Source organism: Candoia aspera, chromosome 5, assembly GCF_035149785.1.
Source record: "Candoia aspera isolate rCanAsp1 chromosome 5, rCanAsp1.hap2, whole genome shotgun sequence".
NCBI lineage: Eukaryota > Metazoa > Chordata > Lepidosauria > Squamata > Boidae > Candoia > Candoia aspera.
Genome location: NC_086157.1, coordinates 53,382,543 through 53,409,473, shown reverse-complemented (window position 1 = coordinate 53,409,473; position 26,931 = coordinate 53,382,543). Strand labels below are relative to the sequence as shown.

General features: G+C 36.9%; 1 protein-coding gene across 1 annotated transcript in view; it reads left to right on the top strand.

Annotated features, from left to right (window-relative positions):
• The first annotated feature begins 590 nt into the window (after positions 1 to 590).
• The window catches only part of DMD (dystrophin), an 895,878-nt gene continuing 869,537 nt past the window's right edge, over positions 591 to 26,931 (top strand). Inside the window, exon 1 of the mRNA XM_063305215.1 lies at positions 591 to 720. Within this exon, the coding sequence (XP_063161285.1) occupies positions 645 to 720 (76 nt within the window). The 5' untranslated portion in view covers positions 591 to 644. The remainder of the gene's footprint in view (positions 721 to 26,931) is intronic.

Sequence of the window (26,931 nt, the reverse complement as noted above, 5' to 3'; positions counted from 1 at the left end):
TGCTAAGGACTAGTAACCTCCCCGAAATATTTCCCTTGGCATTCCAGTTCCGGAATTCCAGCGCAGACTCTGGTGAGTAAGTAAGAAAGAAAGATGAGCGGAGCTTCAGTCGGAACATCCCTGTACGAAAGATCTGCTTTTAAGCTACTTAATCATTCATGTTTCTCTTCCCCTCGCTGTGCAATTTGCTCTCTAATTGCTCCTCTTTGCATTGATCTGGTGCGGGGCGGAAGGGGACTCTCTGGAGTCTCTGCTGATTTATTGAGACCTCATTCCTTCTCCGCTTTCACCTTCCAAGGCAGTCTCTCTGTCTCTCTACCTCCCTGGCTCTATTTTTAAGGCAGGCTCTCGCCGCTCGGCACCTGTTCTCGCAGCTCTGAGCAGCAGAGTTTGACAGCTCTCCCGCCAATGTGATCTCGAGCCAGTTTAGCCAGAGGGCTTCGCCCTCGCCGCCCTCCTTCCTTTGGCTCTCTGTCGCCACGCCAACGCGCTCTCTTCCCACTCGCGCTTTTCCGAGGAAAACAGAACGCTCTCCTGTTCAAACTTTGGTGAGTCTCCGTTTTCTGGCCTGAGGGAAGCTCCGGCCTGCAGGAGCAGAGCCAAGAGACACCTTTCGGTGCCCGGTTAGGCGTGTGGACTTGGCCATGGCTGAGGCAGGAGGACAACCTGAGGAAGCGTCTGCAGTTGACGAGTTCAGTGATATTATCAAGAGCAGATCTGGTAGGACAACCTATTTGGGGGTATTTACACATGTGTAATGGGTTTGTGCTTTAAAAACGAAAGCAATAAGCAACTTTCCATTGAATGGAAAAAAGTTCTTGAAAAAAGCTGGCTCCGAAGTTGCTGTTGGGAAACTTTTCTGTCGCAGCCAGCTGCCAGACGCTCTTCTGCCAAGCAAAACTGTACATTCAACTGTACTAGTGCTGGGCACGCGGCACTTTGTGGAAAGCTTTGTGTGCATTTAATTTCCCTTCTCCTCTGGTCAAAAGGCATTTCCACTTGTCTCATTCGAGACTAAGTGATCTTAATTCATCTTCTTCCTGAGAAACCAGTGGAAATGTGGGTGATAATTGGGATATCTTGGGGATGGGAAGGGGAGGGGTATACATGGAAGGCATTCAGATGGAAAGGAAGAAAGAAATTAAACGTGTGTTTTATTTAGCATTTTTTATTTTATTTATTTCTATTTCTCTAAGCAACTTGCATTGTTTGCTTTGGATTATTAATGAAGTATCACAAGCCAGGAGAAAAGAGGGCTCATGGCAGACTCTTTTCTTATTTTATTTTACTTTTAAAAATGTTTATTTTATTATGCACATAAATTGCAGCACAGGCCATTATGGCTGCAAATGGAAGCCGCTGTAATGGTTCACCATTGGATAAAGTTTCAGTTGCCTGGGCTGCCTCCTTGCCTTTAGCCTTGGAAAGGGACCAGTTCACGGGCAATCCAGGTATTAACAGTTTGCTCAGAATTCATATTTTTACAAAAGAGTATGGATATTTATTTTTATTATTTTACTTTATTTATGTATTGTTATTTATTAATAATATATATTATTTTTGTATGTATGTATGTATGTTATTAAGTGTGGAGATAACTTAATTGTTTCTGAAAAGTCATGTACTTAACCAGAAGAAGGAAAAGGAGATTAATGGTACTGCCATATCCACTCTCTAAGACATATGGTTAGATTTTACACAGTGAGTAGCTTCTCTCATTTCAAAGTTAGAATCCAAAGGAATAAAGCAAAATGGTTTGTGTGCATTCAAGATCAGTGAACTCAAGAGACAAAGAGGAGTCTGTCTGTTGCCAGTCCCAGGCTTAATTTAAACATGATGCATGGTTCACAATAACCACAATGTTCATGTGACTTCACTGATGTTTCCTTTAAATGAGTTACTTACTTAACTTTATTACACTGGCATATCATGGAGCCATAGTTGGAATACAGCCATGTTAGCCTGCTAATACTGCAGAAGGATAACCCTTATGTGAAAATGCCCATTTGAAATTCTGTGCAGTTAGAGTTTTTACACATGCAGAATCATCTTGATATGGGATTGTGCAGAAAACCTTATTTGGGAAACATAAAGTTCTGGAACCATGAAAGGATTGTGGAAATTGTTTGCTGGTACTATTTATTCCTCCTTTAATTACTCCCATGACATTGGGTTCATTTCTCCACCCTACATAACAACAAATTCTGGTTTTTTGTTTAGATGTTTGCTATCTTGGGGTTACAGTCAGATTTTGCCCTTGAAATGTTTAATACAAGTGCCCAAATAAGAAAGTGATTCAATCAAAAACTATCCTGGGATGTTTTCAGGTTGTTACATTGTCTTAGGGACCTAAGAATGATGACTTCTGGGACCCTCAGTAGTATTTCAATATTATTGCTACCTTGAGATGAAAGAAAAGCTCCAGATATTTCCAAAAGCTGCTCACTTTCAGCAAGTTTCAATTTGCTCCTTAATCATGAATAAACAAAACTGAAACTTGAAATAGATTAAGTTGTGAAATCGTATGTGAATTCTGTGATGGATTAGACTGATATAAAAATAGACACATCTATCATTGATACATCGTAGTGGTATTCCAGGGTTAGGCTTCTCCGCCCATCAATAAAAAAGATACTGTTTTCTTCTTAAGACTTTTAAAACTTTTTATTGGTTGAGAAAGGGTTAATGTTCCTTAGATTGCTATTCTATACATTTTTAAAAGGAAACACAATGGGACTAAATTCTGTATAACGTGCACATGAGTTGACTTGCATGTATTACACAAAATACTGTACTTCTGGTAATGATGTCTAGATGCTGAGAAATTTAATGACCAGATAAATTAAACTCATGTCACCCTTCAGCCTGAGACCTACACCTGTAGCATTAGGCAGGGGCAAGTATCCCCATAAAACACTCTACTTTTGTGAGATTGCTGTTTGTGAGCTGAACTCCTATGCGTGTTGCTTTCCTTTCATCTGTATTCACATTTGGTATTGTGAAGAATAAAAGAGGTCCTATGGCATTTCAAAGCAGCAATGTGTTTAAATGTTTTTGAAATCAGAACTTTTTCAGAAAGAAACTGTGTCACTGAGGTTATATAAGTTGGAGGATGATTGATCTGAGCTTTATTTCCCACTGTAGTTTTATGATTAAGATTACTGTTTAAAGCTACCTGTGAAACATTTGATCTTAAGGGTTAGATATATTTCCATGGCTTTCACGTGGAAAGGAAGGATTACAAAGGAGAACTATTCAAAGTTATTACAGTAAGCAGGGCCTGGCCATACAAAGAATGGCACTTTATTACAAGGAAGAGTTTAGAAAACAGTTCAAGGAAGGTTGAATGTAGGTGCATAAAGTTGATTGGCTTGAAGGAACACGTATAATACTGTTTGGAGATTGACTTGTTTTTTATGTATTTTAACATTGCCTGTGATTGGTTCTACTTTTATTCCCACTTCATGGGACTATAAAATGTGGGCAAATAATAGCTGATCCCTTCTCAGTCTTATATATGTTTATTTGGAAGTAAGTCTTGTTGACTTCACTACAAAGTGAACTCAAGAAATATGTGCGTAGTACTGCAAGATTAATTAGAATGTCCTTTAACTTCTTTGGAATACTGGAACAAGCACTTAAGCGTGGTCTAGAACATTTCTAGTGTTTTTTTAATGGGACTTGTTCCCACATACATAGCAATTCTTAGACTACAGTCCTATTCATGCTTAGCTGGCTCCGTTTACTTATCAGGAAACAGGTATTTTACAAGCAACCTCACTTGCAAAAATGAATGTGTCCACTGTTTCTCAGTAATGCCCCAAAGACTATTGCTACACATTTTAAGCAGCCAACACTAGACTGATATATAGTAATATAGTATATTAATATAGTAGTGATGTGTATCAGATAAAACATCATTTTTGTAGCAAAGGCTTACAAAAAGCATAATTATAGGAGGATGAAGAACACACCCAACTGGAAGAGAATTCTTATACAAAAAACCTTGAATATTTGACGAGAAAACTTGACTTGTAAATTTCATATTTCTTTTGAGAAAGAACATCCTTACAGTAATTTCCTTTAACAATATCTTAACTATAGAAAATTAAAGATTGAAGCTTTTACAACTATTTATTTAACACTGGAACTTCTCATCCCCTCAGAAGTTACCTGCAAATCTTATCCATTTCTGTTAAAAAGAAAAAAAAAGTTACCACATTTTTTCATTTTCTATTATTGTCAACTTTAGGTTGACAGATTTAGGCCCTACATTGAATTAGATTGCCTCTAAGTTAGGGTCCAAATGGACTCTTCTGGCATGTTCAGATGGCTTGCACTTATGATGGTTGTAGCTTCCTGCAGTCACGTGATTACCGTTTGCAACCTTTTCTGCCAGTTTCTCACAAGCAAAGTCAATGGGGAAACTGGCAGAGAAGGCTGCATGTCACACCCAGGGATCTCATACTCAGTAGCATGCACTCAGGCTGCAGCATACCCTCCCCTGTCCTGCCACACTTGTGCCTTGTAGCAGCCCCACTCCCCAGCATGCATGCACTCACTGCAGCCCTCCCCCCCACTCCACAGTACACATTCACCCACCTGCCTACTTGCGAGCCACCCAGGACTTGTGACCTTCTGTGGCTTTCTCTTTGACTTTGTGGAAATCTGGCAGGGAGTCACATGTCGCAGTCAAGTGAGGTCCTCACTTAACAACAGTGATCCTTGCTTAACAATGGCAACAGGGACTGCAGAGATTGCTGTTGCTAAGCAATGCAGTCATGTAATGTTGCACTTTATGTATGCATTGCTTAGTGATGGAAATTCTGGTCCCAGTTAGTGTTGTTAAGCAAGGACTACCTGTAGATATATAGACAGACAGACAGACAGACAGACACAGGGACATATGCGTTTGTCTGTCTCTCTCTCTCAAGTTAGAGAATGACAGGGCTAAGATCCTGTGGGACTTCCAGATCCAGACAAACAGGCAGGTACTAGCCAATCAATCAGACATCGTGGTAGTAGACAAGGACCAGAAGACAGCAGTGATGATAGATGTAGTGGTGCCAAATGACAGCAACAGAAGGAGGAGTATGAGAAGCTGATGAAGTACCAGAGCCTGAAGGAGGAACTAGAGGATGTGGAAAATAAAGGCCAAAGTGGCCCCAGTGGTGGTAGGAGCACTCAGGATAGGGGCACTTGGGGTTGTGACTCCCAAGGTGGGAAAGTGGCTCCAACAGATTCTGGGAACAACATCAGAGCTGTCTGTCCAGAAGAGTGCAATGCTAGGAACAGCTAAGATACTACGCAGAACCCTCAAACTTCCAGGCCTCTGGTAGATGACCTGAGCTTGAGGAAGACACATACCACCCATAGGGGTGAGAAGGGAATTTTATGTATATGCATACAAGTGTAGAATTCACATTCAGAAGTGAAAGGACTTGACATAATTCTAGGACTGATACCTTAAGCTTTTTCCATAATTAGAACTTAGAATGATTTGATCCTGCTACAGGGTTCCAATAACAAGTGATAAACCTCAGAATGCCAACAATGCAGGCCAAACATGGTTCTTCTATGGATTACAAGGATGGTCCTGTTTTCTGATATGTCATGCCCATCTTTGTTTATTTCTTGACTGCTAAAATAATATTTTAGGAATATTGTTGAGGGACTTTCTCAATATATGCATATATTTGCTATATCTTTATTTCTATAAATGCTTATTTGACATTTTGAAATAATGTAAAGTATTATCAGGTTAAGGCTGTCCAAATTTGTTTATAACTTGTCAGTTGGTCCTAATTCTTGCGTTCTTGCCATATTCATTTTTTAAAATCCACACAACCTCCCTTTCCAATGCATAACAGCAGTCCTTAAGATAACTCTCTGTTCAGTATAAATCTTGGTCCTCATTAAACCTAAAGAAGGTGTTATTTGTAGCTTATAGTATGTTAAACCATGTGAAGTCTGACCTGCTGGAGTACATCCATAGGTAGCTCATTCCATACTTAGACCAGCCTATTATCTTTCTCTGGGTTCCCTGCTAAGCTGTGATGGATATAGCTTGTTTATAGCTGTTTTCAGACTTGAAAAGCTGACTTGGCAGATGCCCATTTTACATTTTGTAGGGTGAATGCCTTGACTGACCTTTGATTACTTTCTGTACCTTAATTTTTTTTTTTATGCTAGAATAGATTGCAGTCCAAATGATTGTTGCATTACTGTAAATACAGGGTAATAAAAGAATTCAAAAACATCTACAACTAGTCTTTCAAATTTTTTTCTATGTACTAGTTCAGAGTATAACATAATGTGAATATTTATTTTGAAGTCAGAGAGACTACAAAACAGCTTTAGACACCATATTACATCTGGAATAACTTGGTTTGAGGTCTTGCTGTGTGACTGAGAATAGGCACTTGGCACTTAATTAAACAGAACTTTCTGACTACGTATGCAACGTGTTCTCTTCCTGTAATATACTTTCTGTAATTATAGTCAACAACAAATTACAGTTAGAAGCCCTGTTAATTTTTATTTGATTTAATTCTAATAGTGAATGGTTAGATTGCTTGTGCAGATTGCCATAATCTGCACCAGTTTAAAGCATTGAACCAATTCAGGTTCATAATGTAGCAACTGAGGTTGGTGCTTTCTTTCCTACTTCCATCACAGTGTTTATATCCTAATACAGTTAAACCAATAAGTCCTTTGGGAGGAAAAGCTTTATAAACTTTAAATATATAATAAAAATATAATAAATACAGTCACCCATTGTCTGGCTTCATTTAAATTGCTAAGGTAAGACTTTTGACTATCCAAATTGAGCTGCTAAAGAATAAAGCTCTATTACACTAAGTGAAGTCAGTGCTTCAATATCTTTCTATTTCAGTCAATAGTAACTGCTGAATTATTATGGGTTTTGGTTTGGATCTTTAACCAGTCAAAAAAAAAAAATCATTGTGGGACCACATATGTGGAGTGTTTCTTTTTTATTTGCTGTTGAATCATACCTGAAGTTCTTTTCAGTACCCTCACTAAGAGATATTAGATATATTAGATGTATAATATTTGAAACACTAATATTTGTTTTAAAATATGTTAATATTCAAAGCAATGAATTAGGAAAACTAAATTTGAGCACATAAACATACTCTAAATCATTACTGGCTTACTTCTATTTTATGAACTTTAATTTTACATTATCAGCTGAACAAGAAGTCTATGAAAATAGTATCTTTTACTTTTTAATTACTAAAATGAACTTTAAGACGTACTGGTAAAACAGGTGAATTTGCTTTCACTGCTTCCAATTGCCAACCTGTCCACTACCTGTATAATATAGGTAGCTTATTTCCTTGACAGTAGTAAATGTGAGTTGCTCAATAAGGAATAGGGGGCAAAAGAGGACAAATACAGGACTATGGACTATTTGTTTCAGAAAGTAGAAAACATTAGGCACAACTTACTTGCTATAGTTAACATTAGTTTGTGGTGCAGCACAGAGTGAAGATCAAATTCCATGACTTCTTGCTGACTGGGGAAAATGTTCCTGAATGGTATGTCAACCATATCAGCCAGTTTGAGCTAATCATAACTCCACTCTGTTATCTATCAGTGCGGAGAACAGACCTTGTTTTCTTGAGTTTGGTGGACCTCATAGCCTCTCCTGCCTGGTCACTTCTTAGGTATCCCTCTATCAGGCTCATGTCATCCCACCTGGCTCCCAAAACTGTAGATCTCATCCAGCCCCACCCGCCAAATATTGTATGAGATGACCATGTGTGTAGTTTAGCTCCTAACAGTCCTCTTATTGTTGCAACTAGTCTAGAAAACACCTTTTGCTGTATCACAGCCACAAATCATATCCTCTGTTTGAGAGGAGTATCCTGTTATTACCTCCTTCTTAAATAATATTTCTTTATTTATTATTCAGATTTAATTACTGCCCATCTCCCCCAAAAGAGGGACTCTGGGCGGTAAATATTTCTAGTTGGTCTACGTACAATCATTTTGATAATTCTTCATGCTTGAGTTCAGTGCTACTGCATCACTATCAAATAACATGCATCTAAGAAAATGCTTTCCACAGCTCTGGCATGTTTGATATTGCAGAAACGATGACACTCAGGCTTTGCACTTGCCTAGGTCATTTTCACCAGCATATAGGGGATGGGGGACTTTTATCATAGCGAGACCCAATGCAGAGAGTTTCATTTTCTAACATGCTCCTATTTAGCAGTCATATGTAAAGTTTATTTCACAGGCTGAGATGAAGTTCCTGTTGTGTACTGATTGTGTGCACATGGGTCCAAAGGCCACTTTTCACAATTGAGGGTGGAGGAGCTGAGGACTGTACACAGGATGGAACTTCTTCATCATGCAGGTAGGGCAGAATTTGGGGAAATCTTGAAGGTTTTATTTGATCTTTTGAATGTTGATTTCTGGGCTTACTCTACAGTTTTCATGTGTTTTCCATCTCAATGGCTTGTGAGGTAAAAGGTGAAAGGTCCCCTGTACAAGCACTGAGTCATGTCTGACCCTTTGGGGAGATGCCACTTTTGCGATATTTTCTTGGCAGACTATATCAGGGTGGTTTGCCATTGCCTTCCCCAGTCGTCACCTTGCCCAGCAAGCTGGGTGCTCATTTTACTGACCTGGGAAGGATGGAAGGCTGAGTCGACCTGAGCCAGCCACCTGAGAATCCAGCTTCCGCTGGGATCGAACCCGGGTTGTGGTGAGAGTTTCGGTTGCAGTACTGCTGCAATCATTTAGCAATCATTGTCACAGAAAGGTAATTTAGGGGCTGCAGATTTCCAAATGCTGCCCTTTTACTTTGCTCAACTGTGATAAATAGTGCCCCTCTCCATTTCAGAAGTCTGCTGTCGCTTTGATAAAAGACAAAATGTGAACAAACTCATCTCATTCAATAATGGAGAACACAATCTTTGTGCCTTCTAAGATCTGCCTGATCTTGATTTTCCTCTTCCTTGTAATTTTCACAGCCAAGCCTCCCATTTTGTGCTGCAGAGAAGAATAACTATTCTGAACTTTCCCACAGACCCAAGCAATCTCCATTATTAGGCCCTGAATTGTCATTTACTTGATTTGGCAATAGCTGAAGCAATGTATTGCTGGCATAGTTCAATGCACTGGTTAGGTATGTTTGTCAGAAATTTGTCAGTACACTGTTTCTGTTCTGCCCTAATGGGAAGTAACAGCTCCAAGACCATCACCTTCCTGGTTGCCTTGCTTCTTCTTACCATGACAGACATGGAGAGTTGGCTGTGGGTCACATCAGGTTTGTGGCAGCCTAATACACAAATACTAGTGCCAGTGAGAGCCAGTTATCCCAACCAACCTAGCCACCTAGGGAAATGAATGCCCTCTAATCCTTGAGGGCAAATTGGTCCATTAGGAGACTTCCTTCCAACAAGCCTCTATTTTTTATTTATTTATTTTCTATCCCGCCTATGTTATTTTTATAAATAACTCAAGGTAGCAAACATACTTAATACTCCTTTCTCCTCCTATTTTTCCCACAACAACAACCCTGTGAGGTGAGTTGGGCTGACAGAGAGTGACTAGTGGTTAAGGCAATGGGCTAGAAGCCAGGAGACTGAGAGTTCTAGTCCCACCTTAGGCCTGAAAGCTGGCTGGGTGACCTTGGGCAGTCACTCACCCCAACTCACCTCACAGGGTTGTTCTTGTAGGGAAAACAGGAGGAGGAAGGAGTATTATTAGGTATTAATAATAATTTTTCAACACATTTTTCATTCTGCTATCATTTCGGCTGAACAGAAGACTGTTCTTGTTCTTGTGTATATTAGCAGACATTCATCTTTACTAAGGACCAGTTTAAAATTTGTAGTATGAAGTTTGGTGAGATTTGATTTTTGCTCACAAATTTATGTACTGCTAAGTAGTACTTTTGGCCTGGTATAAATCTGTTGAATTTGTCCCTATTCACAGTGACAATTTTAGTGCAAAATAATATCACCATCCTAAAGTTTAAGAACACCAAGGAACAGCCAGTTCCTTCACTTCAACTGTGTGTCTGCTGGATACAATTTTAACTTTCACATTCACACTTACCTTTATAGTTCTATTATGCTTTAAACAATAGTCAATAAAGTAAAAATTATTACCAGATAAGTTACTCTGTATCTTAATGCTATATAGAAGCAGAAATCCTGTTAGCAACATTTACGGTATGAAAATGTCCTTAATAACTGTCTTTTTTCTGAGATTAGTCAAGGCTGTTTTTTTTTTAAAAACGTGCTGAATGATAGCGTATTTTCATACTACAGCCTATTAATAGACAACAAATGTGAATCAAGTAATGTATAAAGTATCATTGGTTTGGCATCTAATTTGTTTAGGTAGTTGTCTTGACATAACTTGGTAGATCACCACGTAGTTGGCAGACCACTGAAGGCGTGGTTCAGATCTATAAGCAGAGCTATGAGAGCAGCATCCAGCAAGTCAGTACAGAATGTACATCATTCTTCAGTGTAGAAGCCAACTCATTGTCCAAGAATGTTAGACCAATTTATTCAAAGGATCTCTCGTCTATTTTGAAGAGAAGTTGATGTTGTTTCTCTTTTGGAACTGCCATGCAAGCTGTGCTTCTAAAGTACATCTCAAATCTGGATTACTGTGCTTCTAAAGTACATCTCAAATCTGGATTACTTAAACAATTTCCATGAGTGGGAGAAAGTATTACTTTGGCTCTGATGAAATTATAAGTATAATTCCACAAGAAAGAAGCATCAGATGTTAGATTTCTTTATTCAAAAATTTGTTCAAGCCCTTTTGTGTGGTCTTGAACTGTTTGAAAATATGCAAGTTGATTTTAATACTTGATGAAAATAAAGATCAGGGTGTGACTTTTTATCAGAAGAGAATCTATATTGCAACAAGGGTAATTTCTTTCCTATGTTATGCACCAGAAAGAGAGCTGCTTTGTTTTGCTGTATTCTTTTAATGAAGTTCTATAACTGATAGCCTTACCATTTTACAAAAGCTTTAAAGTAATAACTACTAGTGTATGAAATGATAAATTCTAAAACTCCCTTCTTTAAAGGATGTAGGTATTTGTTCGTTTTGTTTTTACTAGGAAACAAATAATCGGCTAAGGTTTTCCAGCCTAAATCACCTTAACTGTTAAAAGGTATATCACTATGTAAAGAACGTGAAAGTGAATCAGCTACCGTATTTGCTATAAGCCTGTTGTAACATAATTGTAGTTTGTAAGCCTTTCCAGTGGATTACATTTAAATGCATATTTGGTTTTTCCCCCGTTTCAGGGAATTGAAACCACAATAGCTAATTTGCTGCTAAGAGATCGTTATTGTTATTGTTGCAAATAGTATCCATTTCCATGACCCTGTTTTTTTTTATCTGATGTTACCATGACAACAAACCTGATCCTAATGTTATCTTATTTTGGTACATAAATTAAATGAGCTACTAAAGTACATGTTGCTAAGTAAAACTATAACCTGGTATGTCACTGGTGACCTTCCCCTCTCTATTTGAACTGAATAGCCTGAAGAACATTTACTGAGTTCTCAGTGACTTGATAGTTTTAATTTACAAAATCTTGTGTAAGTACTCTATAAAAACGTTGTATAAGTAGTCTATAGTATCACCAATGTAAAACTAATAAAATTACAAATAGTGGAAAACATTTTGAAGTTTTTCTCTAATTGCTTCTGCTTCTGCAACATTTTTATCTGTCCAATATATTTTTCATGCCATATCTGGGCTATGAAAATCCAGGTGACCCAAGGACAAGAGATGTAAAAAATATTCCCCACTGCTGCCCCTAGTGGTGCTTCAGATTTCTGCAATTCAATTATGATACCCCTGATTTACTAAATCACATACAATTTTACAATAGAGAAAGAGAAGTATGGAATTCAAACAAAATTTAAGTGGAATTTTAATGCTTACAATAGAATGTGTTTGGAGTGGGAGTCAAGACCCCAAATCCCACAGATATAACAAGTGAAGTTTGACCTTCTCAGCTTGCTCTTGAAAACTACAAGACTGAGGAGAAAAGAGCAAAACTATTTCCTCTCCTCATCTACCTCTTTTCACTTGATAATATGACACTGCCATATGCGACACTAATCTCAGCAAATCTTTGTGTATTGATCATGCTTGTTCTCTCATACAGAACAAAAAAAGACCAAGGTTGGATTATTAGCTGTTTAGAACAAATGACTTATAGTTGAAGAGAAGAAATCTAAAGCTGTATAATATTTATAATAGGCATTGTTGCTGTTTGATTTTTGTTGTTACTTAAGTATATTAGCAGAGGATTCTAAATAGAAAAGATTCTGAGATGGTGGGCCATAACAAATTACCCACTGCAATTTTAAAAATGCTCTTCACACAAACACACATACACACACACACACACACACTCATGTGTTTTATCTGTCTCATTTTTATAACATGAAAATATAGACTCACTCAAGTGGGATATACTGTATGTTGAAGCTGAACAAGCATACTGTGTGAATGTTTGTGTGGAATTTTCATCTACATGATAGAAAATGAGCCAAAAGGCAACTTTGGCTTCTTCCAATTTCCAAAGTTGGGAGAAAGAATCCCATAGATAGGAGACTTCTCCAGGATGCGTCCTTAGTCTGTTTTGAGTACCATGATATAACTTACTGTTTGCAGCTTTTAGAACATCTAGTAAGAAGATGCATGTGTCTGTTCTCAATAGTCTAAATGGTCCTTTCTCTCTATTCATAATGTTTTACAAGTATTCAGGAACATATACATGTTGAAACTGAATGCTATTTAAATAGGAACTTGCTGCAGTTATGTATAATATCACATCAAAAATTATGAATGACATTTTGCAGTATCCTATCAGGTAATACATATATTTCATTTGTAATGGGGAATAGTTAATTGGTAAATTAGGTAAAAAGCTGGCAATGATCTGTCACTCTGATTCTGTAAATAATTTCAGAAATAATATTCACTGATCTGGAGTCCTAGTGGAGTAGAAATTATTTTTTAAAAAACGTTTATCATATTTATATCGCACTGTAGTCATAAGCACACTTTCAGCAGCTAATGTAGGCCTAAGCAACCAGAAAATGATTCAAGAATAGAATGAAAGAAATATTCCACATCTCTTTATGTTTCAAATGGACAGTCACATTCTTGGTTGGTCTTGTATGTAAATAGTTTGGTAAATTGTAATGCAATCTCCTTGTAGAGTTGTTGTTTATTCATTCAGTCACTTCCGACTCTTCGTGACTTCATGGACCAGCCCACGCCAGAACTTCCTGTCGGTCGTCAACACCCCCAGCTCCCCCAGGGACGAGTCCGTCACCTCTAGAACATCATCTATCCACCTTGCCCTTGGTCGGCCCCTCTTCCTTTTGCCCTCCATTCTCCCTAGCATCAGCATCTTCTCCAGGGTGTCCTGTCTTCTCATTATGGGGCCAAAGTATTTCAGTTTTGCCTTTAATATCATTCCCTCAAGTGAGCAGTCTGGCTTTATTTCCTGGAGTATGGATTGGTTTGATCTTCTTGCAGTCCAAGGCACTCTCAGAATTTTCCTCCAACACCACAGTTCAAAAGCATCGATCTTCCTTCTCTCAGCCTTCCTTACCTTGTAGAGTACATTGGAGCTATGTATGGATTAAGAAATAAAGGTTAGAGTCCTTTTCTCCATTTTGCTGGACTTGTCCATACCTACTCTCCTATGTGAGTATGAATTGGGCAGTCATTGTTTTTGAAGAAGATCTGCACTCTGAACAGAATAAGTGGAAACTTCAATGATTAGAGGTATAGTTAATATGGCCATTGGGTAATATGTAATGCATTCTAGAACAGATAATTTCAGTTTTCTCACTATGCATAGGCTCAAATATCAGCACAGGACTGCAGCAACTTATCTGCTATAATTTTACCTAACTTTTCTGACAGTTGTTATTCCTAAAATCAGCTAATCAATCAAGGAACCAGTCCTTTTTTCAAACTTACAGATCAAAAGAAAAATCTCACAGGAAAGAGACTACAGTTGAAATGGATGGGAAGAGCATTCTTCAGGACAAAGCAATGTGCTTTGAGCTATTAATGGACATTTATATCAGGTTTGGGCCTAGCTGCCCTTGCTGATGATGTTGCTTGAATAGCAACTGGTAGCTTCTGGATGATGGCTGAAGCTAAAATATGCTATTTCAGCTGTCCAGCCTCAGGCCAACTGTAAGCAGGAGTGTGGTATTCTTTGTGGCAGGGAGGGACAAAGAAAAATACCCTCAGCTGTTCTTCTCTACTGGTGGGTATAGCCACTATGGTTTCCCCTTTTCATGATGTTCTTCCTGAGAAGCTGGATATACAAGTCTTCTGATACTGCAATTCAATCTTTTTATGACATATATTTTTATTTATTTATTTATTTATTTATAAATTTTTTCACTGCCCATCTCCATCTCATGGGGGACTCTGGGCGGTTTACAATAAAATGCAGTTAAAATTTATAACCATTTCAATACAGCAACACAATAAAATAATAATAGAATAGAATAAGTGCAAGAGATTTTAATCAGTCAGTGAAAGTAACAGGTCCCTCACAATCACTTAGAGTGCTAGCCATCCCCAGGTATAACTATTCCCCCTCCCATTCCAAGCCTGCTGATAAAACCAGGTCTTTAGCCTTTTTCAGAAGTCCGGGAGCAAGGGGGCCTGTCTGACCTCTGGGGGAAGGATGTTCCAAAGGGCGGGAGCCACAGCAGAGAAGGCATGCTTCCGAGACCCCGCTAGGTGGAATTCTTTTACGGATGGGGTCTGTAACATGCCCTCCCTTCATGACCGGGTGGGGCGGGTTGATGTAATAGGGATGAGACTGTCCCTCAGATATCCTGGTCCCATGCCATGTAGGGCTTTAAAGGTAATAACTAACACCTTGAATTGGACCTGGAAGCAAACTGGGACCCAGTGCAGCTCACACAACAAAGGTGTTACGTGTGCAAATCGTGGAACACCCAAAATTGTCCGCGCTGCTGCATTCTGAACCAGCTGAAGCTTCTGGATACTCTTCAAGGGTAGCCCCATGTAGAGCGCATCACAGTAGTCTATATGGGAGATGACCAGGGCATGAGTGACTGTTCGAAGGGTCTCTCGGTCCAGGAAAGGGTATAACTGGCGCACAACACGGAGCTGAGCATATATGCATATGCGTATGTGTGTGTGTGTGTATGTCTGTGTGTGTGTGTGTATGTATGTATGTGTGTGTGTGTGTGTGTGTGTGTGTGTGTGTATATATATATATATATATATATATATGCAGTATACATATAGATGACTGACTTCTGGTGGTATATATGCTTCTATTGCAATTTTTATAAGCTTGTCCATTTCATATTTTACTGCTGATTACATTTAATTTGAACTATTGCTTCTTGGCCTTTTGGCTGAGATCAAATGCAGATTTTAACCAAGATTCTCTACCCACTGCCCAAAATGGTGTTGGTGCTATATAAAGAACAATACAGTAATACTAGATATGTTAATGGTTAAACAACTGCAATTTTAAAAACCCTTTTTATTCATATGTATGTAGCTTGCAGAACCAATATCAACACTTCAGACCCAAGCAAAGAGGCCTGCAACATATTACATGAGTTGTACTTTTTTCCTAAATTTACAGCTTTTTTTAATGCTTACATCCACAACAGCATAGGAGGTTAGAAGTTAGATATCTCTGAGAAAATGCTTCACAGGTCAGAGAAAGAAAGAAAGGTTTAACAATTCATGAAACAAAGTGATTAGCTTTATTAATATTCTCTTATGTGCTCATTCTAAAAGAAAGTTCTGCACAGTGTGATCAATGGTTTCAATCAAATTGTGTTCAACAGAAGAAAATATATCTGTATGTATTTACATCTTTATCATCAATCCTGACTTGTCTTAAGCTGTGAAAAATTGCTAAGTGTAATCAATATAAGTAATTGAGAAAAGGCAATGAAAATTTTCATTGTCTTGATATCTAGTTCTATTACAAATAACTTTACACAGTCAGTTCTGCAAAGCAAATATATAAATATCTCTACAGAATTTGTATCTAGTGGGGTGAAAATACCCTGGAAGGTTGTCTTTCTCCCATTTTCTTTGCCACTGGAAAGACAATGAGACTTGAACAGAACAAAGTAATTTATTAAATTATAGGCAATTTGGGAACTAGCCTTTTGAAGATAAAAGGTGGGGTAAGACTTCTTTTTTGACATGGAAACATACAAGGTCTAAGTTTATTTGAAGGTGTATGTGCTTGTAATCATTAAGCAACACTTCAAGTCTTAAAAACAGAGAATGGACAATTGTGCTAGCATTGTTTGAAATACTGAATGTTTTCAATTCCTTTAGCTGAAATCATTGGATAAATCTGCTTGTGAATATTCTTCAGTTTCTCAAAGACCACATCCGGTGTATATAAATCATTCTGCAAGTATTCTGTACACAATGTGTTGCATAAAACTTAAAGTGTATTTGAATGGCATTGCAGTTTGCAAGAATTTTGTTAGCAAACAGCTGGTGACAGCAGGGATTGTTGGGTAAATCAATTATAGATTTGGAGTTCAGCCATTACCAGTTCTGGGGTGAATTTATACACTAATGCGCGTGTAATTTGTCATTTTTAAAAGGTACTTGCTTGGCATTTGTTTACAACAGCATTTTAAAACAAAGATGAAATTACTGATAAAGACTGATTTAACAAGTCATAATTCTTTTGTTTTTCTTACAGTTTATAGGTAGCCCCATAATAAAAATACTGTGACTCGTAACAAAAAATTTGAAAAAAATTGAAAAATCATTTTGAAAAAAGATGCAATATAAAAACTCAAAGATAATAGATGAATTAAAACATTTGCATAGTATATCACAGTTTTGTGAAGAGGAAGTAGGAGCCATGGTGACTAGGTGTTATTCTGATTTATTTCCACACATTGTTTCTTTACATATTGTTCACTTGATTCAGATGTGTATTTTTCTGCCAAACAATAATTAATATTTTACCACACTCCATCTCTGCTTCTTTTGCTGAAATGTGTTGAAGTCTTTATGTGAAAAAAAATTCCCTTATGGTTGAGACATTAGGGGTGTGCATACTTAAATATAATTTGGAAGAAATGCTTCAGACCTTCAGCTATTCATGAATGCATCTGAAAGATGTTATTGCTTTAACAGTCCAACTAACCAATGGATTGCTTAAAGTAGTAACACCTTGCATGGAAGTCTGAAAACAGGCTGCTTTAGTGTACAGGAGACAGATGCAGTGCTCACACTTGTGCAAGATTTGTTTCTGAATAATTTTTGAAGCATTCGTAATCCTAAATAAACACCACACAGTTGCATTTCCATTAATTTGCACACATAAACCAACATAAATTTCTTATATAGAGATATTAAATCGATGTGAAACATAGATTTATTTATAATGAAATAAAATGGAGGATTTCCTGATGATAAACATGCTTGCTTTTTTTGTATGATTTCCTTGAAGTTTCCATAATAGCATTATCTTATTCTGTCTGGATTTGTTTATTTGTTTATTGATATTGACACATGCTGGCTTCATATGCCATTGCTGGAAATAATTTGTAATCTTATGGCTTTGTGGTCAAACTATCTATAAGAATCCAAGATCAACACATTTTGGATTTGCTTATTAGTTAAACTTCCTTTTCAATTGTCTAATAGACATCCATTTGTTGCAGTTAACTATGGTTAACTTCAGCAGGGTTTTTTTTAAAGGTTTTTTTTGTTTGCTGTCAGACAAGGATCTAGGAATTACAGAAAGCATTAGTCCACAAAACTTGATTTTAATGCTTCCTTTGGACACCTGAGGGGAATAAATCTATAGTTTTGGAAAGATTTCTGATAAATATTTTCACAACTAGTTTTAATATTTAATGTTAATCTAAAAGCTTTTATACTGCACTCCAAAGCTTAGGATCTCTCTCTCTCAAATAAAAAGGGTCCCAGTCAATAGGCTAATATAATAAAAACAGACTTGCCTGAAAAGCATGAAATTATCGTATCAAATAGATAATAGCTACAGAAAGTTTTTGCAGAGCTAATGGATTTATGGACTGTTTGGCCTTTGCCAAAAGAGCTTTTAGGTGCTTCACTAGTTCACTAATTTTGCAAGCAAATGTTGTATTTATTTTCTTTTCTGTATGGCCTAACTTACAATGCAGAAAATGATTGGTTAATTAGTTAAATTAATTAGTTCTGGAAAATGTTAACTTTCAGAACTTGTAGGCGAGATAGAATGCTTGACAAATTCTGTGATGCAGTTTGCAGTTCAGAAGCATGAGAAGCATGTAAGCATGCACACAAGAATGCAAATATGCAGGAAAGATATATAAAAATATTCAGAAAATAGTTTAGAAAATAGCCTTTATTTATGTGCTTTCTGTTGTTCAGACTGAACATTCAAGTCTGTTTAGTTCTTAACAAACAAACAAACAAACACCCATACAAGTAGACAAAAGGTAAAAACTTTGAAATGCAAATAATAAAAGTACGTACAAGAATCATATATGAACTGTTAAAAATACATTAATTGGTACAAATTTTCATGCCACTCACTTTTTTGAAAACTGAGAAACCAGTTTGTATTTCAGATCTGTTAACATGCCTTTTATCCATATTGGCAGCTATGGGCATGATTATATTTAATGGTATGTTCATTCTTTAGAAAATGTTTTAACAAAAGTTCTATAAATATGATTTATATTATTTTATAATTAATTCTCTAAAAATTATCCTCCTTGGTGAGAATATTTCATAGCACATAGCAATAAGTTTTGGAAATAAGATCTTATCTTTTTTTTAATAAAACTATATTCTTTAGAATTAATGGCAAGTATAGGATAGTCCTATGAATTGCAAACCATTTTTTAAACTGCAGTGTGTGTTATTAAGGTATTTTTTTGTTCTTCCTGTTAGTAACTTCATATTTAAATATGTAGCAATAAAAGGAAGAAGAATGAAGTTGATTAAGACAAATGAATTAGATCAGCTGGTAATATCAGTGTCTTATGAAAGCCCCGTGTAACAAGTGAAATATTGCCACTGTGGGGATCTCCATTGTACGAAAATTACTGTGGCGACCTTCATTGTGACTGCAGTGCAAAGAGTATGAATGGAAATTCCTTAATCTTGTAATCTTGTAAGATGTTGACAAATTCAACTACAATTTCAGTTGAAAAACTGTAGACAACTATAGATCATATCCAGAAATGCAGATACCGCCTGGAAGCATAGGACTCAGATGTATTAGCCACTGGCAGGCACATTAAGATAAACTCTATCTACAAAAGATTCAAGAAAAGAAACAACTGATGGCCAAGTAAAGAGACAAACAGATATAAACACTTCCTTCTTCTTCACACACATACTAACCAATACCCAGATAAGCAATTTTTATTGCTACATTCAGATAAACAAGAACAATCAAATAAGAAACAACACCCCACCCAAAAAGCAATCAAGGAACAAGCAGCACACCAATCAAGACTGGCAGGACGAGCTACCACATATGAATGGCCATAACACTCCACTCTCATGCACTGATGATATTACCTAGCCTGGTAATGAAATGCCTACAGGAACAGAAGCAAGCTCAGAGGACAAGGAACCCAACAACACAGTGACTTTTTACAACAGTGACCGAAACAAAATTCACAACTATCCCCTCTGAAATGAACCTGAAGTGATACAGCAAAAGTAGGGTAGTATGTAATCATTCTTGGCTGCTTCTCCAAGTTTGTGGGTGGGATAACATCATATAGAACAAAAGTCATGCTTTGCTTCCCCGTAGTTTGTTAAACAAACCTTACGCTTTGGTTCACATATAATGACTGTATTCATACGATACATTAAACAATTTTTTTTATTTAGAATATTGTTTTTATTGTATTTTAATGACTATTTATTTCTTCTTGTTTTATTATAAATTGCCCAGAGCTGCTCTTTGAGCAAGATAGGCAGTGACTAAATGTTAAATATAAATAAATAAACCAAAACGATGCTTTACAAATGATAAAGATTAAGCCAAAATCAAACAAACCATGATTTGTTGATTTTCATCCAGTTAGCTACTGACTGTCGAAGTGTGTTATGGGAACAGGAGCTTTCAATAGCAGTATTCTTTCTATATATACTTTTGCAGTAAGAGGAAAGCAGTTAGTATTCTATTGATAGCCCAAGTTACGCAGGATCCAATATTAGCTGATACTTTGAATACTAACCAGCAGCGTTTCTCACTTGTAATTCTCCCTGGATGCCTGGAATACATGCTACATTGGACAAAGATTAAAGTAAAGCCTGAATTGGAGGAGTCCCAGACTTTTAGGAGTGGGGGTTGTGACCAATTTACATACACTGATTTTTTTTAGCATGCTTAAAGAATTGTAAAATGAGAAAAAAATATGTTATTTTAATGATTTGCTGATGTGATTGAAATGACTATGAAAAGGATACACATTTTTCCCTTGCTGACTGTTCACCCTCTGTAGAGCAAAGCCATGATTATTTCAGTGCAGTTCAAAGGGGACATCCTGATACTTCCTGCACAATCTATGTATAAAACTTTATTTTACCTTGTACTTAGTTTTAGTTCTACCTGTCATTCCTACTTCCTTGCAAATCACAGTCTGTATCCTGACTGGAATGGCTGCTACTTTAAGTATCTTAGTCTTCAAACTAGAATTGAAAAGGGACATAAGTATCTTGGTGAGGTACCCTACAATCAGTCTTCTGAAATAGAACAGATCAGTCAGATAGAAAAATAACAATTTGTATCTCAGATTCAACACAATTTACTCTGGCTAAATGACATATTGCTTTTGATTCGTGCAACTACAGCTCTTCTAGGGTTATGGTTGACCTTTCTTTGCTGTTTCCTTTGAAATGTGCTAAAATTTGTCATAACATATGACACATTTAACATAGAACAATTATCATATAACAATTATATTCATGGGAATATAAGGAAAGGTGGCATAAAATAGTGCTGCTTGCAGTTGATACGTTGATATTTATTGATAAAACTGAGTCTCTCATAACAGGTTTACTGGGGTTAATATAAATTTGATCCTTTGGAACTTTTAGGGCATTTTTTAATATTTGAACTTTTAGGGAACAGTAGTCAAAAAATCTTTCAGTTTCTATTGTGTTTGGAATCAATAACTTGGAAAAAGAAAAACGTATTTTATAGGTGATTAAACTGAATTTAAGCACATTGTTATTAGAAATAGTAAAATATTTGGATAAATATGCAGCATTTTTGAGTTGGCATTTCTGGGATCCCTACAAGTTAAAAGTTCATTAAAATCCAACTACTTTGTCAAGTATAGAATTCCCACTCTGAGTATCTTAGGTAGTACAAAAGCCATGATAGTAACTGCATATCAGCTCCAGCTTGATTCTTATGATTATGCTGAATAAACATTGTGAGGGAAATGCTATTCAAAAATAATGAGGCAATCCTTTTGCTGGAGAACAAGGGTAGTATTCCATGTTATTATTTAATTATTTAGATTAAATAATAGGATAAGATGATGAATTTCTGTTATTTTTGGACTTGCAATGTATGTAGTGTCAGAAAGTATAGAGTGGAAATATTTTCAATTAAATCATTTTTGGGTGTCTACTTGAGGACTAGTAGTCTGAAATGCTTCAGAACATGTTCTAGCACTAGATGAGTTAACAATTCCTTTATTATATTATAAACTTTAAAAACAAACTATTTGCAAATTATTGTTAGAATATACTACATTAAATATGTAGTATATGGGCACATGGAATAAATATTGGGATGTCCATGAAATGCAGTGGAAAACTATTTTGACAACTGTTTCTATGGATTTAAAATGATAAAATTAATATGTCTGTGTGTGTGTGTGTGTGTGTGTGTGTGTGAATATCCTTCACCCGGAAGTGAGATTGGCTCCCTCCCTCCTGGACTTTAGGAAACAGCTAAAGACCTGGTTCTGTAATTATGCTTGGGGCAGGAGAGAGAGTAGCCATTCTTGGGGATGGTTAGTTTCTTAGAAGGACCCAGCTCTGCCTGCAAATCATAAAGAACTTCCAGCCATCTAGGTTTTTGTTATATTTATTGTATTATGTATTATACTGCTTTACAGTTTTATATTTTTATTTATGTTTTATTGTAAACTGCCCAGTGTCCCTTTTGGGAGATGAGCAGTGATAAATTTGATAGATAGATAGATAGATAGATAGGTAGGTAGGTAGGTAGGTAGGTGTATGTATGCATACTTCCAGCTGCCTATTCTACTTTATCAGAGGAGATATATGTGGAGATAATGTAGAGATACTACCACAATCCATAACTGGCCACTGGAGAGCATTAAAAGCCCTTAGCTACTATGTCCTCAGTGCCCAACTTGTAATTAATTACCAAAAGACCAAGATTGCTAAAAATCAAGGACATATAAATAGATTATTATTCCTAATATTATTGAACAAGTCAAGTATTTTCAATATCTGGTATACTTTTCCATAGCTCAGGCAAAAGGAAAAGAGGCAGTAGTGATGAGGCAACCTTAATTTCCCAAAAAATCTTGACAACTATCCTGAGACTCCACAACCCTCAAGTTGGTTGTGGTCAAACTGTTGGCTTGGTTTCTTTATAAAGCTTAATCAGACCTAAATGCAAAGTCCAACTTTGCATCATTAAAACATGTACAATCCAAATTTCTGAGTTCTGCTGCAAACACCAAGATGTTGGCACTTTCAGCAGCACTATCTGAAACCATTTGTACCTCACAATCATTCACCTATTTTCCACAGTGTTTTTTAAATCTCTATGAATATAAGATGACTGCTCTCTCTTCTCTAGTTCACAGGTAATTATCTGGGGGAAAAACCTAAGAAGTAAATATGGTAATTATCTACTGTATATTATCGATATGCAGAGCTGATTTTAATGCCTTCCAAAAAAATTATAATTAGATTTGGGTTAATCAGATTTAATAGAATTATAGAGGGTATACATCTCAAATGTGTTTATCCTTGCTTTTTAACATGGTATGCTACTACTCTTCATGTTCTTAGAAGATAAGAAACTTGCCCAAGTGATAATGGTTAAACATTATGGTACATATGGTTTATATTATAGGTTGACATTTTTTGGCAGATACATTTCCTCATCCAATACATTTCTCATTTCCTTATCAGATACATTTTCTCTTCAGATACATTTCCTCATCATTTAATATTAATCGAAGTGCCAATCAAAGTCATGAAACAGTTTGATGATAGCTGGTGGATGGAAGGACAAAAGTAACACCAGAAAGTCAGGTTTTACGTTTGCAGTGAAACTGCTATACTCATGGGCGCTGTAAACTATTATATAGTAACCACTTTCTGGTGAAAAATGTTGGCTTATTAAATCATAACTTACCTTTCGAGTTGTTGGAAAATGTATAAAAAATGGCTGGGAAGCAAAAGACTTGCAATGAATTACATTGTTATGTATCTTTTATTTTATCATATGTTAAGGAATATATTTACCAGCATTTGCTTTTTTTTTTTTTAAATATCCAAAATGTAATAATATTGCAGTTCTTTTGTTAAGGCAGATATAATACAGCCCACTGAATTTAAAGGGCTTGGAGTTGGCTGCATGCATATAACTGAACAAATCTATTTCGGATTGAGTTATGATGAATACAATTCTCCACAAGTACTAACTATATTAAAACCAATTTCCTACTTAAGATATTTTTTAAAAAATTAAGAGTTAAAAATTAAACAATAATAAGTATTTGGATGCCAATCATTCCAGATATCTTCTGTGATTAATTGTAATTAAAGTTACCTATTGGAGCGAGAATTACCAGATGTACAAGCTGGGTTTAGAAAAGGCAGAGGAACTAGAGACCAAATTGCCAATATCCGCTGGATAATGGAAAAAGCCAGGGAGTTTCAGAAAAACATCTATTTCTGTTTTATTGACTATTCTAAAGCCTTTGACTGTGTGGACCATAACAAATTGTGGCAAGTTCTTAGCGGTATGGGGATACCAAGTCATCTTGTCTGCCTCCTGAAGAATCTGTATAACGACCAAGTAGCAACAGTAAGAACAGACCACGGAACAACTGACTGGTTTAGGATTGGGAAAGGAGTACGGCAGGGCTGTATACTCTCACCCTACCTATTCAACTTGTATGCAGAACACATCATGCGACAAGCTGGGCTTGAGGAATCCAAGGTTGGAGTTAAAATCTCTGGAAGAAACATTAACAATCTCAGATATGCAGATGATACCACTTTGATGGCTGAAAGTGAAGAGGAACTGAGGAGCCTTATGATGAAGGTGAAAGAAGAAAGTGCAAAAGCTGGTTTGCAGCTAAACCTCAAAAAAACCAAGATTATGGCAACCAGCTTGATTGATAACTGGCAAATAGAGGGAGAAAATGTAGAAGCAGTGAAAGACTTTGTATTTCTAGGTGCAAAGATTACTGCAGATGCTGACTGCAGTCAGGAAATCAGAAGACGCTTAATCCTTGGGAGAAGAGCAATGACAAATCTCGATAAAATAGTTAAGAGCAGAGACATCACACTGACAACAAAGGTCCGCATAGTTAAAGCAATGGTGTTCCCCGTAGTAACATATGGCTGCGAGAGCTGGACCATAAGGAAGGCTGAGCGAAGGAAGATCGATGCTTTTGAACTGTGGTGTTGGAGGAAAATTCTGAGAGTGCCTTGGACTGCAAGAAGATCAAACCAGTCCATCCTCCAGGAAATAAAGCCAGACTGCTCACTTGAGGGAATGATATTAAAGGCAAAACTGAAATACTTCGGCCACATAATGAGAAGACAGGACACCCTGGAGAAGATGCTGATGCTAGGGAGAGTGGAAGGCAAAAGGAAGAGGGGCCGACCAAGGGCAAGATGGATGGATGATATTCTAGAGGTGACGGACTCGTCCCTGGGGGAGCTGGGGGTGTTGACGACCGACAGGAAGCTCTGGCGTGGGCTGGTCCATGAAGTCACGAAGAGTCGGAAGCGACTAAACGAATAAACAACAAAAAAGTTACCTATAATATTTTGAATAGACATATTTAATGTAAATGTATCACAGTGCTTGCCATTGTATTTTGTATTTCATGGAATCATAAATCGTGGCCCTTCTTTATTGCAAAAAGGTCCCTGACAAAGGAATATCCATGTGCTTAAGTAATCGTTTCTACCATTGAACTGCTTTTGCTGTAGTAGGCTTTTGTTAGTATTCAAGTGAACTTTGCTTTTCTTCAACTTAATATTTTCTGTGACCTGTACTGGGTTTACCCTTTGAACCGATTTCATATAAAATGGAATAATGTTTGTACTAGGAAGGCTCTGAAAAGGTGTGCTTAAGGATATAATTAAAGTTAAGTAAAATCTATACCAAAAATAGTCAATCTTCTACAAAAGTAACCCACTGGATCAAGTTCAAAGTGTTGGCTATATAGGCAAGAGGAACCCTTTTAGTGTAGCTCTCTAGCTAGCGAAACATATTAGATCATGTCTGAAGAGTTCATTCTAGCTTAAGTGCTAGGGTGAAGCAAACGGAGACAATGATGTAACAGTAAAAGGTATAAAATAAAGTACAGTGTACAGCAAGGTATAAAATAAAGACCGAAAAGTTAGTGTTAGTAACATAGTGTCACGATGTTAAAACATCAAGATCTAAATATAAAAATTCTGATAAAAAACTAAAGCTATAAAAGCTTTATATTTATTTTATTCAGTTTGAACATCACCCAATTCCCAAAGACTACGGTCAGTTCACAAGAAAACATAAAACTATAAAACAATAAGAACAATAAAACAGTAACAGAAGAAGCAAAGGCAGCCCAACAGAGTAGCAACAAAAACATACCCACTCCTTGAAGGAGGCTACACCCATCCTAGCGAAAGGCCTGAGCAAAAAGTCAGGTCTTCACAGCCCTCTAAAATGACAGTAGACTGTGAGCTGCCCAAATCTTGGGGGAAATCTCATTCCAGAGGATATGTACTTCTGTAGAGAAGGTGTGCTTCCAGGGTCCCAACAGATGGCATTGGTTGACCAAAGGAACTCAGAGCATGCCAACCCTGCTGGACTGAATTTATTTATTTATTTATTAATCAAATCCATATACTATATTTATATATTTATATACATATATTTGTATATATATATATATATATTTACACACACACAAATATATATATAAATTAATCAAATTTACATCTCCATGTAAAATATTGGGTGTCTCACAGTTAACAAAATAATATTTATTTATTTATTTATATATATATATATATATATATATATATATATATATATATATATATATATATATTTCAAATTTCTGTCACCACCCATATCCCCCAAAGGGGGACTCTGGGCAGTTTACAACAAAATAAACAAGTTAAAACCATAAAACGTAACTAATAATACAAAACATTATTATAAATGGATAAATATAAGATCCTTGTGGTGAAAAGCTCTCATTCAATGGGGAGGACACTATGGCACCACCCACCCCCAGGAAGAGCTATTGCCCTTCCCATCCCAAGCAAGGTAGCAGAACGAGGTTTTCAAATTCTTCCAGAAGGTTGGGAGTGAAGGTGCCTGCTTCACCTCCTGGGGGCAGAATGTTCCAAAGGGTGGGCACCACTGCAGAGAAGGCTTGCCTCCTGGACCCGACTAGATGGAATTCCCTCATCGACAGGGTCCGTAGCATGCCATCTCTGCATGACCGGGTGGCACAGGATGATGTGATGGGGATGAGATGGCCCCTCAGGTACCCTGGCCCCATGCCATGTAGGGCTTTAAAGGTGATAACCAACACCTTGAATTGGACCCAGAAGCAAACCGGCACCCAGTGCAGCTTG